The sequence below is a fragment of the Pristiophorus japonicus genome, chromosome 11, assembly GCF_044704955.1.
Source record: "Pristiophorus japonicus isolate sPriJap1 chromosome 11, sPriJap1.hap1, whole genome shotgun sequence".
NCBI classification, from domain to species: Eukaryota; Metazoa; Chordata; class Chondrichthyes; family Pristiophoridae; genus Pristiophorus; species Pristiophorus japonicus.
The window spans coordinates 89,974,068-89,989,456 of record NC_091987.1 but is presented as its reverse complement, the minus strand read 5'-3'; the positions used below and the strand labels follow the sequence as shown (position 1 = coordinate 89,989,456).

At 42.6% G+C, this 15,389-nt stretch overlaps 1 protein-coding gene across 1 annotated transcript in view; it reads right to left on the bottom strand.

Moving 5' to 3' along the window:
* Nucleotides 1-4,332: 4,332 nt before the first annotated feature.
* LOC139275794 (T-box transcription factor TBX19-like) overlaps nt 4,333-15,389 on the bottom strand; it is a 73,465-nt gene continuing 62,408 nt past the window's right edge. The window contains exons 5-8 of the mRNA XM_070893001.1: nt 11,556-11,617; nt 9,549-9,734; nt 6,485-6,617; nt 4,333-5,325 (exon numbers count right to left, since the gene is read on the bottom strand). Coding sequence (XP_070749102.1) covers nt 5,085-5,325; nt 6,485-6,617; nt 9,549-9,734; nt 11,556-11,617 — 622 coding nt within the window. The 3' untranslated portion in view covers nt 4,333-5,084. The remainder of the gene's footprint in view (nt 5,326-6,484; nt 6,618-9,548; nt 9,735-11,555; nt 11,618-15,389) is intronic.

Sequence of the window (15,389 nt, the reverse complement as noted above, 5' to 3'; positions counted from 1 at the left end):
GGTGCCGTTCTGATATGGTTGATTCCATTGCCTGCCATGAAGTCCTGGAATTCAATGCTTGTGAAGCACGGGCCATTATCGCTGACCAAGACGTCCGGTAGACCATGGGCGCGAACATTGCACGTAGACTTTCTACCATGGCAGAGGATGTGCTTGAATTTAAAATGGCACACTCAATCCATTTGGAGTAGGCGTCTACTACAACCAAAAATATTTTTCCCATGAAAGGACCTGCGTATTCCACATGGATGAGTGACCATGGCTTGGCGGGCCAGAACTAGGGGCTAAGTGAGGCTTCCCTGGGTGCGTTGCCCCCCTGAACACAGGTGTTGCACCTGCGACCACAAAGTTCCAGATCTGCATCTATCCCTGGCCACCAAACGTGTAACCTGGCAATTGCCTTCATCATGACAATGCCCGCGTGCTCATTGTGAAGTTCTCTGATAAACACCTCTCTGCCCATCTGGGGCATGACTACTCGGTTTCTCCACAGTAGGCAATCGGCCTGAATCGAGAGTTCATTCTTGCGCCTATGAAACGGTTTAAATTCCTCAAGGCATGCCCCGTACGTGGCTGCCCAGTCCCCATTCAGGACAAATTTCTTAACTAAAGACAGTAGTGGGTCTTTATTTGTCCAGACTTTAATTTGACGGGCTGTCACAGGTGAGCCTTCACTTTCGAAAGCTTCAACAGCCATGACCATCTCAGCATCATGCTCATCTGCCCCCTCAGTGGTGGCTAATGGTAGCCTGCTCAGTGCATCGGCACAATTTTCAGTGCCCGGTCTGTGCCGAATTGTGTATTCATAGGCGGCTAACGTAAGTGCCCACCTCTGTATGCGGGCCGATGCATTCGCATTTATGGCCTTGTTGTCGGCCAAAAGGGACGTTAGGGGTTTGTGATCTGTCTCCAGCTCAAATTTCCTGCCAAACAGGTACTGGTGCATTTTTTTTTACTGCATATACACATGCAGGCGCTTCCTTTTCTACCATCCCGTAGCCCCTTTCTGCCTGGGACGGACTTCTGGAGGCATAAGCTACTGGCTGTAACTGACCATTGGCATTCACATGCTGCAACACACATCTGACCCCATAGGATGATGCATCACACGTTAAAACTAGTTTCTTACACGGGTCATATAGCATTAACAGTTTGTTGGAGCATAACAAATTGCGTGTTCTATCAAAAGCCCTTTCCTGGCTGTTCCCCCAGATCCAATCGCGACCTTTGCATAGGAGCACGTGTAGTGGCTCTAACAGCGTGCTCAATTTGGGAAACGAAGCACTGCCGGCATACCGCTGAAAAATGGGCGGACCTTATGCATTGACCAATTTCGGGCCCATAATGTTATATGGCTCTATTATTAAATTAACCGAATAAGTTACATCATATAAGTAAGGGTGCAGTGCTTGTAAAGCACCATGTCGATGTTTTAGTGTCAATGGTAGTTACTTTATTTCAACACACTACTTTTAATCAAGAAATATATTTTTAATAGTCAGGGAATAGAAAATTTGAGTTCTTAACTTCTGCCATATTTGCCTACATAACAGTGACTATATTTCAAAAAGTAATGAATTACTGTGAAGTGCTTTGGGAATCCCATGGTCTTGAAAGGGATTATATAAATGCGAGTTTGTCTTTTCTTTCAAAACAAAAATAAATCACTTTTATTCAAAGATCTGCATTCCCCTGATGCCTCAAGTGAGTTTATCCAGGGCCCAGCAATGGTAAAAGAGTCAAAGTTCAATTCCTAGTCAATGTTGAATTGGTTGATCGGAGCCGGGGTGATAGAATGGATGAGAGAATTGGCCTCAGTACCTCTGGGATAGAGTAAAAATCCATCAGTATTGCTGCTCCTGATTCCCATTGAAAAGTGTATATATTGACACCAGGAGATGGAATTGGGCTCAGCTCTCATTCTCTTCATGACTGAGTAACTTACTAACACTCATTGGGTCTGAAATTGAGGCTCGCCAGAAATCTGACGCATTTACCGTTTAAGTACTTTTACCGTCGTCTTGGAAGAGGTCGACTCTTGATCGATATTCAGGTCTTTGTCTTTTTTTTCCCCGAGCGGACCGGACGGGGACGGAAGTGCGGCGGTAAGTCCTGGTGAGGGGTGGAAATGGAGGTGGACGGATTCTTCGCCGCTGTTATTCAGCAGCAGAGCGGTGGGGATGTCATTGCGAGTCTGCGTCACCACATCTCTCCCCTCCTTTAAAGGGGAATCGATGAATGTTTAGTATCGGCCACTAGGCCACCAGGGAGGGTTCAGCCGGGCCAGCGGCCTGGCACCCAGGAGTCAAAAAATCATCAAAATGAACAGACCTTTGTATAGTCTGGTGAGGTTAGCTTATGTGTGTAGGAATACCCACAGACTCAATGGTGCATACAGGGCCATTATCAGCCCAGTTTCCTGCTGACTGAACCTTTTGAATCAGGTCAAACTCCATCTCCATTTGTATATACTTGTAATGTTTACTGTGATTATGGATTTGTGAATTGTATTATGGTGACTGTGAACCTGAATTCAAAAAAAAAGTTGAATGCTCAATTCTAAAACATGAAAACCACTGCAATTCTCCAGATTTTATGAACAGAAAGACTTACTTTTTTTATACCCTACTTGAGCGAGATTATTTGTTTTGCACTTGATCTGCCAGTAACCAACACTTTGTTTTCCAAAACAATTTAATTTCTTCAGAAGTATTTCCAATGAAAACTAATTAGACTATTTCATGCTCCATGTGTGTTTCATACTGGACTGATTAGTAATAAAATGTTTTGTGCTACATCTTTCTATCTTCTTGTAAATAAACAGTTATTGCTGCACCAGCTTTCTGGCTATAATGTTCACCAATCTGGTCAACTTAGGTGTAGCAAACGATTGCTAGCAATAGAGAAATTGCTGATCTTTAGGTCACATAAGGTTGGCATGCAGGTACAGCAGGTGGTTAAGAAAGCAAATGGCATGTTGGCCTTCATAGCGAGGGGATTTGAGTACAGGGGCAGGGAGGTGTTACTACAGTTGTACAGGGCCTTGGTGAGGCCACACCTGGAGTATTGTGTACAGTTTTGGTCTCCTAACTTGAGAAAGGACAATCTTGCTATTGAGGGAGTGCAGCGAAGGTTCACCAGACTGATTCCCGGGATGGCGGGACTGATATATCAAGAAAGACTGGATCAACTGGGCTTGTATTCACTGGAGTTCAGAAGAATGAGAGGGGATCTCAGAAACGTTTAAAATTCTGATGGGTTTAGACAGGTTAGATGCAGGAAGAATGTTCCCAATGTTGGGGAAGTCCAGAACCAGGGGTCACAGTCTAAGGATAAGGGGTAAGCCATTTAGGACCGAGATGAGGAGAAACTTCTTCACCCAGAGAGTGGTGAACCTGTGGAATTCTCTACCACAGAAAGTTGTTGAGGCCAATTCACTAAATATATTCAAAAAGGAGTTAGATGTAGTCCTTACTACCAGGGGGATCAAGGGGTATGGCGAGAAAGCAGGAATGGGGTACTGAAGTTGTATGTTCAGCCATGAACTCATTGAATGGCGGTGCAGGCTCGAAGGGCCGAATGGCCTCCTCCTGCACCAATTTTCTATGTTTCTATGTCTCTATAATTCTGAAAAAGCCAGATTATTAATTATTGTACTCCTTGATGGGAGGGGACAAAGAACTGCTATGAATTCATTGAGAAAACAGTTCTATGAAAACATGAAATTGTGACAGATAAACATAGCTTATACAGAGGTTGACAAGTCTTTCAATTTTTAATACCATAAAATTTTAATACAAGTACATTTAAACACATAGTGTACAGAACTAAATATTCAAACACTATTTCACATGTAACTGTAGCTGAGCAATGTATTTAGATCTTTCCAGTATTGGTGAAGGGGTCAATAAATTAGATATTGTAATGGCAATTTTAAGTTATGAAGCACATTCATCTTAAAAATATAGGTGCATTCTTTAATACAATGGGGTAGAGTTTCCACTTTGGGCGCAATCGGCAATCTGGGAGCAAAGTTTTCAGAATTACATTTTTTGCCCAAGTTTTCGCTCAAAATTATTTACATATCACCGAATGTAAAATCTTCCATGAACCAGCACAATTGGACAGCGTCTTAGAACGCAGTTTTGCAAATGCAGCTGAAAGTAGGTTTATCACAAAAAAAACATTTGTAGTAAGAGTGTAAATAATCTGATTTTAAATAACTGCAAATGACTTAAAAAAACTATACATGACCATTTACCAACTCTATTAGTGTACAGTAGTCAGTTTTAGTAAATTAAATATTTAAAAGCTTTTAAAAGATGCAAAAAAAGCAGCTTAATTTTAAGAGCCTCCTTGATTAGCAGAAACCTACCATGGTGATTAATTCAATGTGGGGGTGTGGCCAGTTTTGTGGGCGGGGCCAGATTTCAGTACAAAAGATCGCAGAAACTGGATGTTCACTGAATCTAAGTTGCACTTAAAATTCCTTTATCTTTTGCGTTGGTTTGGCCAATTCGGCCAAATTGCACTGAAAACAAAAACAGTGCAGCCTAGCAGAAATTCTAGGTCTGATTGAAAATTAACAATGGATTTGGGGCTTCAGATGAAGGATACTACTACTGGAAATTGAATTTTGTTTTTGTTTGCACTGTGTCAATATTGAGCACTCCCAAATTGGGTAATAGCTAGATGCAGCTCAAAGCTTTGATTTGATAGCACCCTTACTACATCACTTTCACTTTCCACATCCGTGATCATTATAGCTTCTCAGTTAGATTTTAAGATCAGTATCAAATTATATGTAATTCGCGCTTTGATCTTGGATTCAGTGGAAACTGAATTCTGATTGTCCAATGTATTTGTTTAGAATTCCTAGCAGCGAGGGGAGATTTTCAGCAGATAAGATAATCTTCTAACCATTGTGCCCTTTATTCCCTTAGAAATTATTCTTGCCGATAATTTACAGTAGAAATATTTAAAAGTACAACTAGATGAACGTATACAATAGTAGAAAATGTTGTGATTCCCAGTGTTCCTGAAATGGATGACTACAGTAATCAAACGTGATGTGCAATAAGCCATTAGAACGATGAGGATGATGCTGAGCTCCATGAAGAAACAGCAAGTCTAGCTAGTGGAGATTCACTGAGCATCTCCATGGTTGTTCCACTTGAACTCGTTACAGCAACTAAGGATGAAGGCGTTGTCGGCAAACTCAGGCTTCCTCGAATAAATGGGCTTTGAGGGTTTCCAGCAGCTGAGCTTAGTTGGTTGGTTGGGGCAACAGAAGCATTACCTACTGTCCAGTGGCATGTATACTGGCTAAAAATACAAATACAAATAATTGTTAATTGTAAAACATTCTGAAGAGACAATACCATATTTCATAATAATGGATTACGGCAATTTGTTCAATGATTTTCCAGTTAGGTGATTTTATCATTTCCAAGGCTGTTTTACATTGTGTTTACAATCAAAGAAAAAGTTGAGGATAATAATAAAGCAGATTCAGATTTAGCTTTGTTCATTTCCAGCAGCAGTATTCAACCGTATTCACACTTTTATATGTGGAACACTGTCCACTTTCAGGTGAGGTAGGGAAAAGCACCCAAGTAGAGAAGTTCTATGTTTGGCATCCAAACCAAACCAAAGTAGTGGCAACAGGCCAAAACTTCAAATTTCTAAACATCACGACTTTCTGTAAATGAGAGGCCATGGCTCTGATTTTAAGGATCTTCACCCAGCAGGAACTGGGTGTTTAATACCCCAAAAATTGTGGCACATTCCCACTACCCATCCACCTTCAGTGTGGCCCAGGCATCCACCTGTTTCAGGTGTGACCCTGCTTTTAATATACAAATCAGAGTTCTACACTGGTTACAATTAGGTGGGTGGAGAGTGCTCCGACATTGGCACTCGCATTAAGCAGCCTAACAAAATGGTCCTTAAAGGGATTGCTGCAGGCTGCTTAGAAAAAAGAGCAAATAAAAGTTATTTTCAGGGATTGTTGGTGAGGAGGGGTTGGGGGCGGTGGGATTGTCAGGAAGTGCATGCCCTCCCCCATCACCCATGATTGTCTCTTTCCTTTAAATCCCAGCTCAATTCCTCATCAGAGCCTCCAGATTCTCCCTACCCCTTCCCCAAACAGTTAGCTGTCTACGATCGCTGGTTCTGCACTCAAAGACTTCAGGCATGATGCTTTCCTGCCACTTGACCAAAGTGAAATATCACCCCCCCCCATACTTCACTCCCAAATGTTCAGTTCAGTTGGTTGCTTGTTGACTGATTTTTGCTTGATTTAATTGTAGTCATTTTCAATTCTTTTAAAAAAAAAAGGTATCTAATCCAACTATATGATCAGTTAATTTCCGCAATAGAGCAACATTGATAAGTATAATTTTAGAAGTTTAAATAAATGTGTACAAATTCACTCACTCACAAAATATAAAACCTGTCTCAGATGGAGACCTGTATGCCTCACCTGGCACCGGATCCAGATCCAGCGGTATGAGTCACGGGTAACATGTTGGCATGTGGTGGAGGAGGTAAGGTTGACCAGTTGTCATGCCCTGGAAAAGCCTGAATACTGTTGCTAGAGTTTTCTGCAAAGGACACTTGTTAAAAACATAATATTGATCAGTAAAACGAAAAAAATTGGTTTTTAAAAAAGAGAAATAAAAAGATCATCCATTTTCTTCCCATCCATCTATGTTAATCATTCTCAAACATAGAAACATAAAAAATAGGTGCAAGAGTTAGCCATTCGGCCCTTCAAACCTGCACCACCATTCAATATGATCATGGCTGATCATGCAACTTCACTACCCCATTCCTGCTTTCTCTCCCACATCTAACTCCCTTTTGAAAATATCTAACGAACTGGCCTCAACAACTTTCTGTGGTAGAGAATTCCACATGTTCACAATTTTCTGAGTGAAGAAGTTTCTCCTCATCTCGGTCCTAAATGGCTTACCCCTTATCCTTAGACTGTGACCCCTGGTTCTGGACTTCCCCAACATCGGGAACATTCTTCCTGCATCTAACCTGTCCAATCCCGTCAGAATTGCATATGTTTCTATGAGATCCCCTCTCATTCGTCTAAATTCCAGTGAATATAAGCCTAGTCAATCCAGTCTTTCTTCATGTCAGTCCTGCCATCCCGGGAATCAGTCTGGTGAACCTTCGCTGCACTCTCTCAATAGCAAGAATGTCCTCCTTCAGATTAGGAGACCAAAACTGTACACAATATTCAAGGTGTGGCCTCACCAAGGCCCTGTACAACTGCAGCAAGACCCCCATGCTCCGATACTCAAATCCTCTCGCTATGAAGACCAACATGTCATTGCCTTCTTCAGCGCTTGCTGTATCTGCATGCCAACTTTCAATGACTGATGTACCATGACACCCAAGTCTCGTTGCACCTCCCCTTCCCCTAATCTGTCATCATTCAGATAATATTCTGTCTCCCTGTTTTTGCCACCAAAGTGGATAATCTCACATTTATCTACATTATACTGCATCTGCCATGCATTTGCACACTCACCTAACCTGTCCAAGTCACCCTGTAGCCTCTTAGCATCCTCCTCACAACTCACACTGCAACCCAGCTTAGTGTCATCTGCAAACTTGGAGATATTACAGTCAATTCCTTTGTCTAAATCATTAACGTATATTGTAAATAGCTGGGGTCCTAGCACAGAACCTTGCGGTACCCCAATAGTCACTGCCTGCCATTCTGAAAAGGACCCGTTTATTCCTACTCTTTGCTTCCTGTCTGTCAACCAGTTCTCTATCCACATCGATACATTACCCCCAATACCATGTGCTTTAATTTTGCACACCAATCTCTTGTGTGGGACCTTGTCAAAAGCCTTTTGAAAGTCCAAATACACCACATCCACTGGTTCTCCCTTGTCCACTCTACTAGTTACATCCTCAAAAAATTCTAGAAGATATGTCAAGCATAATTTCCATTTCATAGATCCATGCTGACTTGGACTGATCCTGTCACTGCTTTCCAAATGCGCTGGTATTATATCTTTAATAATCGATTCCAACATTTTCCCCACTACCGATGTCAGGCTAACTGGTCTATAATTCCCTGTTTTCTCTCTCCCTCCTTTTTTAAAAAGTGGGGTTACATTAGCTACCCTTCAATCTCAGCTTAGAGTTCAAGGCCATGAGAGAAAATGTATTACTTTTAATGTAATACAAGTTTTACTTTAAAAACTTGAGGGCTGCAATCACACTGTGATTAGTAACAAGCATAATAACACATGAAATTCCTTTGTCTGCTATTTTAACAAAACCAGTAAACTGTACTAGGAGAACATAAACTTGAAAGCAAATACAAGAAAAAGTCAAAGGCAAGAAAAGAATATTGAGCAAATCAAAGCCCATTCATCTTATCCCTCGAGTATCCTGTATCAGAACATCATGGATATCAAAAGACCATCATCTTGACATTTCACCTCAACACCCATCAAGCAAACCAAGCATTGAATGTCTCCTTTTGCGAAGCGGAGGTACTGGTTTTGTTAAAATAGCAGACAAAGGAATTTCATGCCAAAAAACCCTCCTATTTAGGAATCACGTTCGATTGCACCCTGTTGTATAGACAGCAGCTCCAGAACTTTGGGAAGAAACTAAAGAGTAGGGTCAACTTGATGCAGAACCTCGTTGGATCCCTATGGGAAGCAGACGGTCAAACCCTCCATACTGCAGCACTCGTCGTGGTGTACTCTACAGCGAAGTACTACTCTCTGCCATGACTATAAAGTCCACACGTCAAATCCAAATCTGTTGATGTCCACCTGAATTCTACTATGAGAATTATCACCGGTAAGTTTTTATCGACACAGACACCTTGGCTGCCCTTGCTTGCAAACGTCGCACCACCACACCTACACCGCGAATATCCAGTCTGCAGAGAATACAATTGCTACACCAACAAAGACAGGCCGACTTGAACAACCTACCACCAAACAGTCTCAAATCTAGAAGGCCATTTTGGACCGTCGCCGAAGCCCTTCAGCGATCTCCCCTCAGCCTTGATGACCGATGACAAAATGAGACGTATGGAATGGATTCCTTTTAGAGGACCCCACAGTACAACCTGAAGGATGAAAACTTCCTTGCAAACAATGCACAACCATCAACTGCCTCAGATGGTTAATGCTGCTACCTTCTCCATAAATGGAACATTAACACTCCTAATCAAACCCTGGAGCACATCATTGAGCACTGCCCTCAGAGGAAATTTGCAGGCACCCTACAAGATATCCACGATGTTACACCGGAAGCTTTGGCCTGGATATCTGACTTGGATATTGATGAGTTGCTTTGCTACTACCATACAAAAGAAGAATATGGAGAGCAAAAAAAATCAACAAATTAGTTGATAATTAAAGCTTTAATGGGTTTAAATCCATTACAGATTTTATGATTCATTAATTTTGTAAGTATGTTTTCAAACTGTGAATCATAGTTGTTATTAACCAGTTTAATCCATCAACTGGCAACTTGATTAATAAGTTTGACCATACCTGTTGGGTAATTTCTGTGAACGTAGGATGTTGGGTATGGAGTGGCAAGGTGGCTGCGCCGAGAGCTGTAGCGTTCACAGCTATGGTACGAGTGGGCACCGGGAAGTGGTAAAGCAGCATGGTACGGATAATTCGGATTTGTTGGCGCACAAATACCATCAGCATTGGGTATCAACCAGCCGCTTACTGGGGAGAATAAAAAGATGGTTCTGGTGAAAGCAGTATTAAAGCATAATACATACAGAAATTTTGTGAAACTTGTCGCGTCAACTGTCCCACCCCCATAGAATTTCTATTATCTGGTCCAAAAGTAACTTTATTCATACCAATCTATCAGTAGATTGACCAAAATTTGGGAATACAAGAATCTATGGTTGGAAAATTGCTCATTTAGATTTTTCTAACCACAAAACAGTTGCTAATATCAAAAGTATGATGGGTTATGGATGTATCACAATATAGCAATAGTTTTGGGGCTATTGTATATTACATAATGTATACTACAGTACTCATCAAGCAATATACTGAGTCATACTCAACAACTGTAATGCAAAATTCTGTTAATTTTGTTTCAATAATAACCTCCTTATGGCTACATCAGAGGCGCAATACTGTAATTGCAGAAAGAAATGGACTTCAGGTAACCATTTAGTACCCTCAAACCTGAAAGAAGTTTTCTGTCATGTCTTTATGCTTGGGGTTACTAGCCACCAGGTGGCGCCACTGTCAGAGGTCAGAGGCAAGTGTGCGGAGCCAGGTGTAAAAGGCAAGTCATCATGTAATGTAATCACTTTGGGCCCTAATAAAGCCGAGCCAGGTTTGTACCTGTGTTAGTTTACAGTATTCAGTCTATCGAGTTATTACATACATAACATTTTCAATTTAATTTTGGATGCAGTCTGTGTCCTATCAATTTCCCTTGTAGGGCATCACATTCTCATTCTCTGGATTTCTTCACACTTAAAACATGATGGCACTTTTAGGTCACCACTTTCTTCAACAAACCCAGAATATAGATTACACCTTTGCTACTTTCAAATGTTCCCGTCTAATTTTAAGAGTTTAAAACTATTATTTTGCAAGGCATAATACAAATGTACGTGTTTTATGTTTATTCTACAGACAGGATAGGCATCTATTTACAAACAGCAAAGTGTCAAAATTGAATTGGTTATCCAGAAGTTTCCAAGATGTAAACCAGACTCTGCAAATCTGATGGTTTTTAAAATACAAGTTGATTTTCCCATCTGCTTATGTCTTAGAATATGGAGCCATTAGTTATTAAGAAATATAGAGAGTCTTAAATGACAATGCTCAAATAAATTACCAGGACTCAGGCCATGATCTCAAATCCATCCCTGTCCCAAGGATTTGGATTTGGCAAAAGATGGCAAACATACTACAGATATTTATAGAACTTTTTTTTTAAACTGCCGAATTACATGCCCCGACATGGCTTCAGTGCCTACATTGCAGCATTCTACTGACCGATAGGTCATAATATTTATAGCTGAAACTGTGCCTAATTAAAATGTATCTTTGAAAGAACCAGATGCAGCATCTATGGGGCATGGGGAAAATATAGAATTGAATGTAGGACCATAGATGCTTCATCTGTTTCTTGCTAGGGATAATACTTTCACATTTAAATAAAATAAACAGCAAGAAAAATAAGTTGTGATACTTGGGAATCCAAGGATAAAGTAGTAGAAATTGTTTCTTTTTGTTCCCCATGCATTTTTCAGTGGAATCACCACCAATAATTCACACATGAATGATGTACAGACTCTACAGTATTCTAACCATTTCTTGCTCAATTAACAAGAGGTATGTTTGGTGGCTCTCAGTTCCTTCCCACAATTCATCCAGAGAAACCAAGAACTCATCACCTTTGTAGCTGCTGCAACCAAGCTTTGTTACTATAGATATCATTATGCTAGGTGGTCATTATTACACTAACTTGATCACATACCACCATGCTTGTATATAACAAAGTTAAAGACTTACTGTGAGAGTAACTCATGTGCTGATTTTCAGAAAGATCATCCGAGCTATCTTTATAACTGGCTCTGTAAGGGTTCAAAGAAATATGGCATTATGCACCTTGGAAAAACTTTGCAGTTTAATTGTTCAATGCCCTGAAATATATATCAATCCCTGTCTTTCTCCTTTCAATAAATGCAGGACAAATCCAATCCGTCCAATTACCACCCCATCAGTCTACTCTCAATCATCAGCAAAGTGATGGAAGGTGTCGTCAACAGTGCTATCAAGCAGCACTTACTCACCAATAACCTGCTCACCGATGCCTAGTTTGGGTACCACCAGGACCACTCAGCTCCAGACCTCATTAAAGCCTTGGTCCAAACATGGACAAAAGAGCTGAATTCCAGAGGTGAAGCGAGAGTGATGACCCTTGACATCAAGGCAGCATTTGACAGAGTGTGGCATCAAGGAGCCCTAGTAAATCTGAAGTCAATGGAAATCATTGGGAAAACTCTCCACTAGCTGGAGTCATACCTAGCACAAAGAAAGATGGTTGTCGTGGTTGGAGGCTAATCATCACAGCCCCAGGACATTGCTGCTGGAGTTCTCCAGTTCAATGTCTGATACCCAACCATCTTCAGCTGCATCATCAATGACCTTCCCTCCATCATAAGGTCACAAGTGGGGATGTTCGCTGACGACTGGCACTGAACAGTGCACATTCACAACTCCTCAGATAACTAAACAGTCCATGCCCCGCATGCAGCAAGACCTAGACGACATTCATGTTTGGGTTGGTAAGTGGCAAGTAACATTAATGCCACACAAGTGCCAGGCAATGACTCTCTCCAAGAGAAAGTCTAACCACTGCCCTTTGAAATTCAACAGCATTACCATTGCCATATCCCCCACTATCAACATCCTGGGGGGTCACCATTGACTAGAAACTTAACTGGACCAGCCACATAAATACGGTAGCAACAAGAGCAGGTCAGAGGCTGGGTATTCTGCGGCGAGTGTCTCACCTCCAGACTCACCAAAATCTTTCCACCCATACAAGGCACAAGTCAGGAATGTGAAGGATTACTCTCCATTTGCTTGGATGAGTGCAGATCCAACAACACAAGAAGTTCAACACCATCCAAAACAGCCTGCTTGATTGGCACTCCATCCACCACCTTAAACATTCACTCCCTCCACCATCAGCGCACCATGGCTGCAGTATGCACTACAGCAACTCGCCAAGGTTTCTTCGGCAGCACCTCCCAAACCCATGACCGCTACTACTGAGAAGAACAAGGGTAGCAGGCACATGGGAACACCATAAACTGCAAGTTCTCCTCTGACATATTCTTACGACATCACTAAGAAGCACACTACACACGATGACTCTTAACAGAAAAAACTGTCTTCATGTGACCGTGCCACATGATTCTTTATTATTTACATCGGTAGTTGCAGTACAACAGTAATGTTACATTACACTTCTCCCTCCTTAATGAAGAAGTAATCATAACAAAATCATACATAACTTGCATGGGTTATACACAATAAAAGATATGGATTTATTTTGCCATATTTACAAATCAAACTTAACCATTGGTTTTCTGTTTCAAAGAGGATACCTTCACTCTCGAATAGAACTTTCCAAACTTGGTGTTGAACTTACTCATTGTAGGCTGAGCCGCAGGAGTTTTTTTCTCCAAGGACAACCCTTGATCTACATTTGGACTCTCTACTTCAGACTGTTTTTCCGACTGACTCGGACTCGGAATTAAATTCCGACTTACTCTTGGACTTGTCTCTAGTACATAAGATGTAACATTTGCTACTGGTACTCTACTTGTAACAAGGAAATAATCAAATCATTCCAACTTTCAACTCCTTCCACAACTGTGGGTAAAATATGATCAATGTGAACAAAGCTAACCTTTCCTTGATCAAACATCTTGACCAAATGTGCGAGGGCCAAATATCTTCAATATTATTCCTGGTAACCACTTTAACCACTTATGGTGATGGTTCTTCAATCTAACCTTCTAATTTAATTTCACACTTCTCCATCTTACTCTACCTCCATCATGATTCTTTTTCTGTCTTAATTGTTTCTCTTTTACTGACTGCTAATTTTGGCTTTAACAACGAGAACATAAGCGCATAAGAAATAGGAACAGGAGTAGGATATACGGCCCCTCGAGCCTGCTCCGCCATTCAATAAGATCATGGCTGATCTGATCATGGACTCAGCTCCATTTCCCCACCCACTCCCCCATAACCCCTTATCCCCTTATCGTTTAAGAAACTGTCTATTTCTGTCTTAAATTTATTCAATGAGCCAGCTTCCACCGCTCTGAGGCAGCGAATTCCAGAGATTTGCAACCCTCTCTGAAAGAAATTTCCGCTCATTTTTGTTTTAAATGGGCGGCCCCTTATTCTAAGATCATGCCCTCTAGTTCTAATCTGCCCCATCAGTGGAAACATCCTCTCTGCATCGACCCCCAACCCAGAACATTTGGCAAACATGATTTCCCTTTCATAAAATCATGCTGACTCTGCTTCATTGAATTCTGCTTTTCCAAATGTCCTGTACTGCTTCTTGAATAATGGACTGCAGCATTTTCCCAACGACAGATGTTAGGCTAACTGGTCTATAGTTTCCTGCTTTTTGTCTGCCTCCATTTTTTTATAGATAGGGGCGTTACATTTGCGGTTTTCCAATCCGCTGGGACCTCCCCAGAATACAGGGAATTTTGGTAGATTACAACCAATGCATCCACAATCTTTGCAAACACTTCTTTTAGGACCCTAGGATGCAAGCCTTCAGGTCCAGTGGACTTGTCCACCATTAGTCCCATTATTTTACCGAGTACTACTTCTTTAGTGATAGTGATTGTATTAAGTTCCTCCCTCCCCCTTGATTATCCACTATTGGGATGTTTTTAGTGTCTTCTACCTTGAAGACCGATACAAAATATTTGTTCAAAGTCTCTGCTGTTTCCCTGTTCCCCTGTTCCCCGTTATTAATTCCCCAGTTTCATCTTCTAGGGGACCAACATTTACTTTAGCCACTCTTTTCCTTTTTATGTACTTGTAGAAACTCTTACTATCTGTTTTTATATTTTGTGCTAGTTTGCTTTCATGGGTCAATTGCAACAATGGGTGTAGCCCAATCTTGGAGATTTTGGGACCAAGTTTCCACAAGAAAAAAAACGGGCGCCACTACAAGCTGGAGGTCCTGTGGACCTCGGCGCAGCCAGCACGAGCTGTGGGGGGGCGAAGCCAGGTCCCTGCGCTGAAAACAGTGCCGGGACCTCTGCACATGCACGCTACAGTCGGCACGCAAGTGCAGTAGCTCCAGGCGCCGAACTGTGTGGGAGAGGCCCGAAGCACGCAGCCCCTAGCCCTGGTCCAATGGCCTCACTGGGGCTCCTCCCACGGCCAGCTCCTGCTCCCCGCCCGACCAGACCCGACACTCGCTCCCTCCCCCCCGACCCGAGACCCGACATCCGCTCCCCCCCCCGACCCGAGACCCGCTCCCCCCCCCACCACCCCGACCCGAGGCCCGCTCCCCCTCCCCCGACCCGACACCCACTCCCCCTCCCCCGACCCGACACCCGCTCCCCCCCCCCGACTGACCCGACCCGACTCGCGCTCCTGTTCCCCGACCCGAACCCCCCTCCGCCCCCCCCCCGCTCTCTCGCTCTCTCCCTCTCTCTCCCTCCCCCCCTCCCTCTCTCCCCCTCCCCCCCTCCCTCCCTCTCTCCCCCCCCTCCCTCCCTCCCTCTCTCCCCCCCCCTCCCTCCCTCTCTCTCCCCTCCCTCCCTCCCTCTCCCCCCCTCCCTCCCTCCCTCTCCC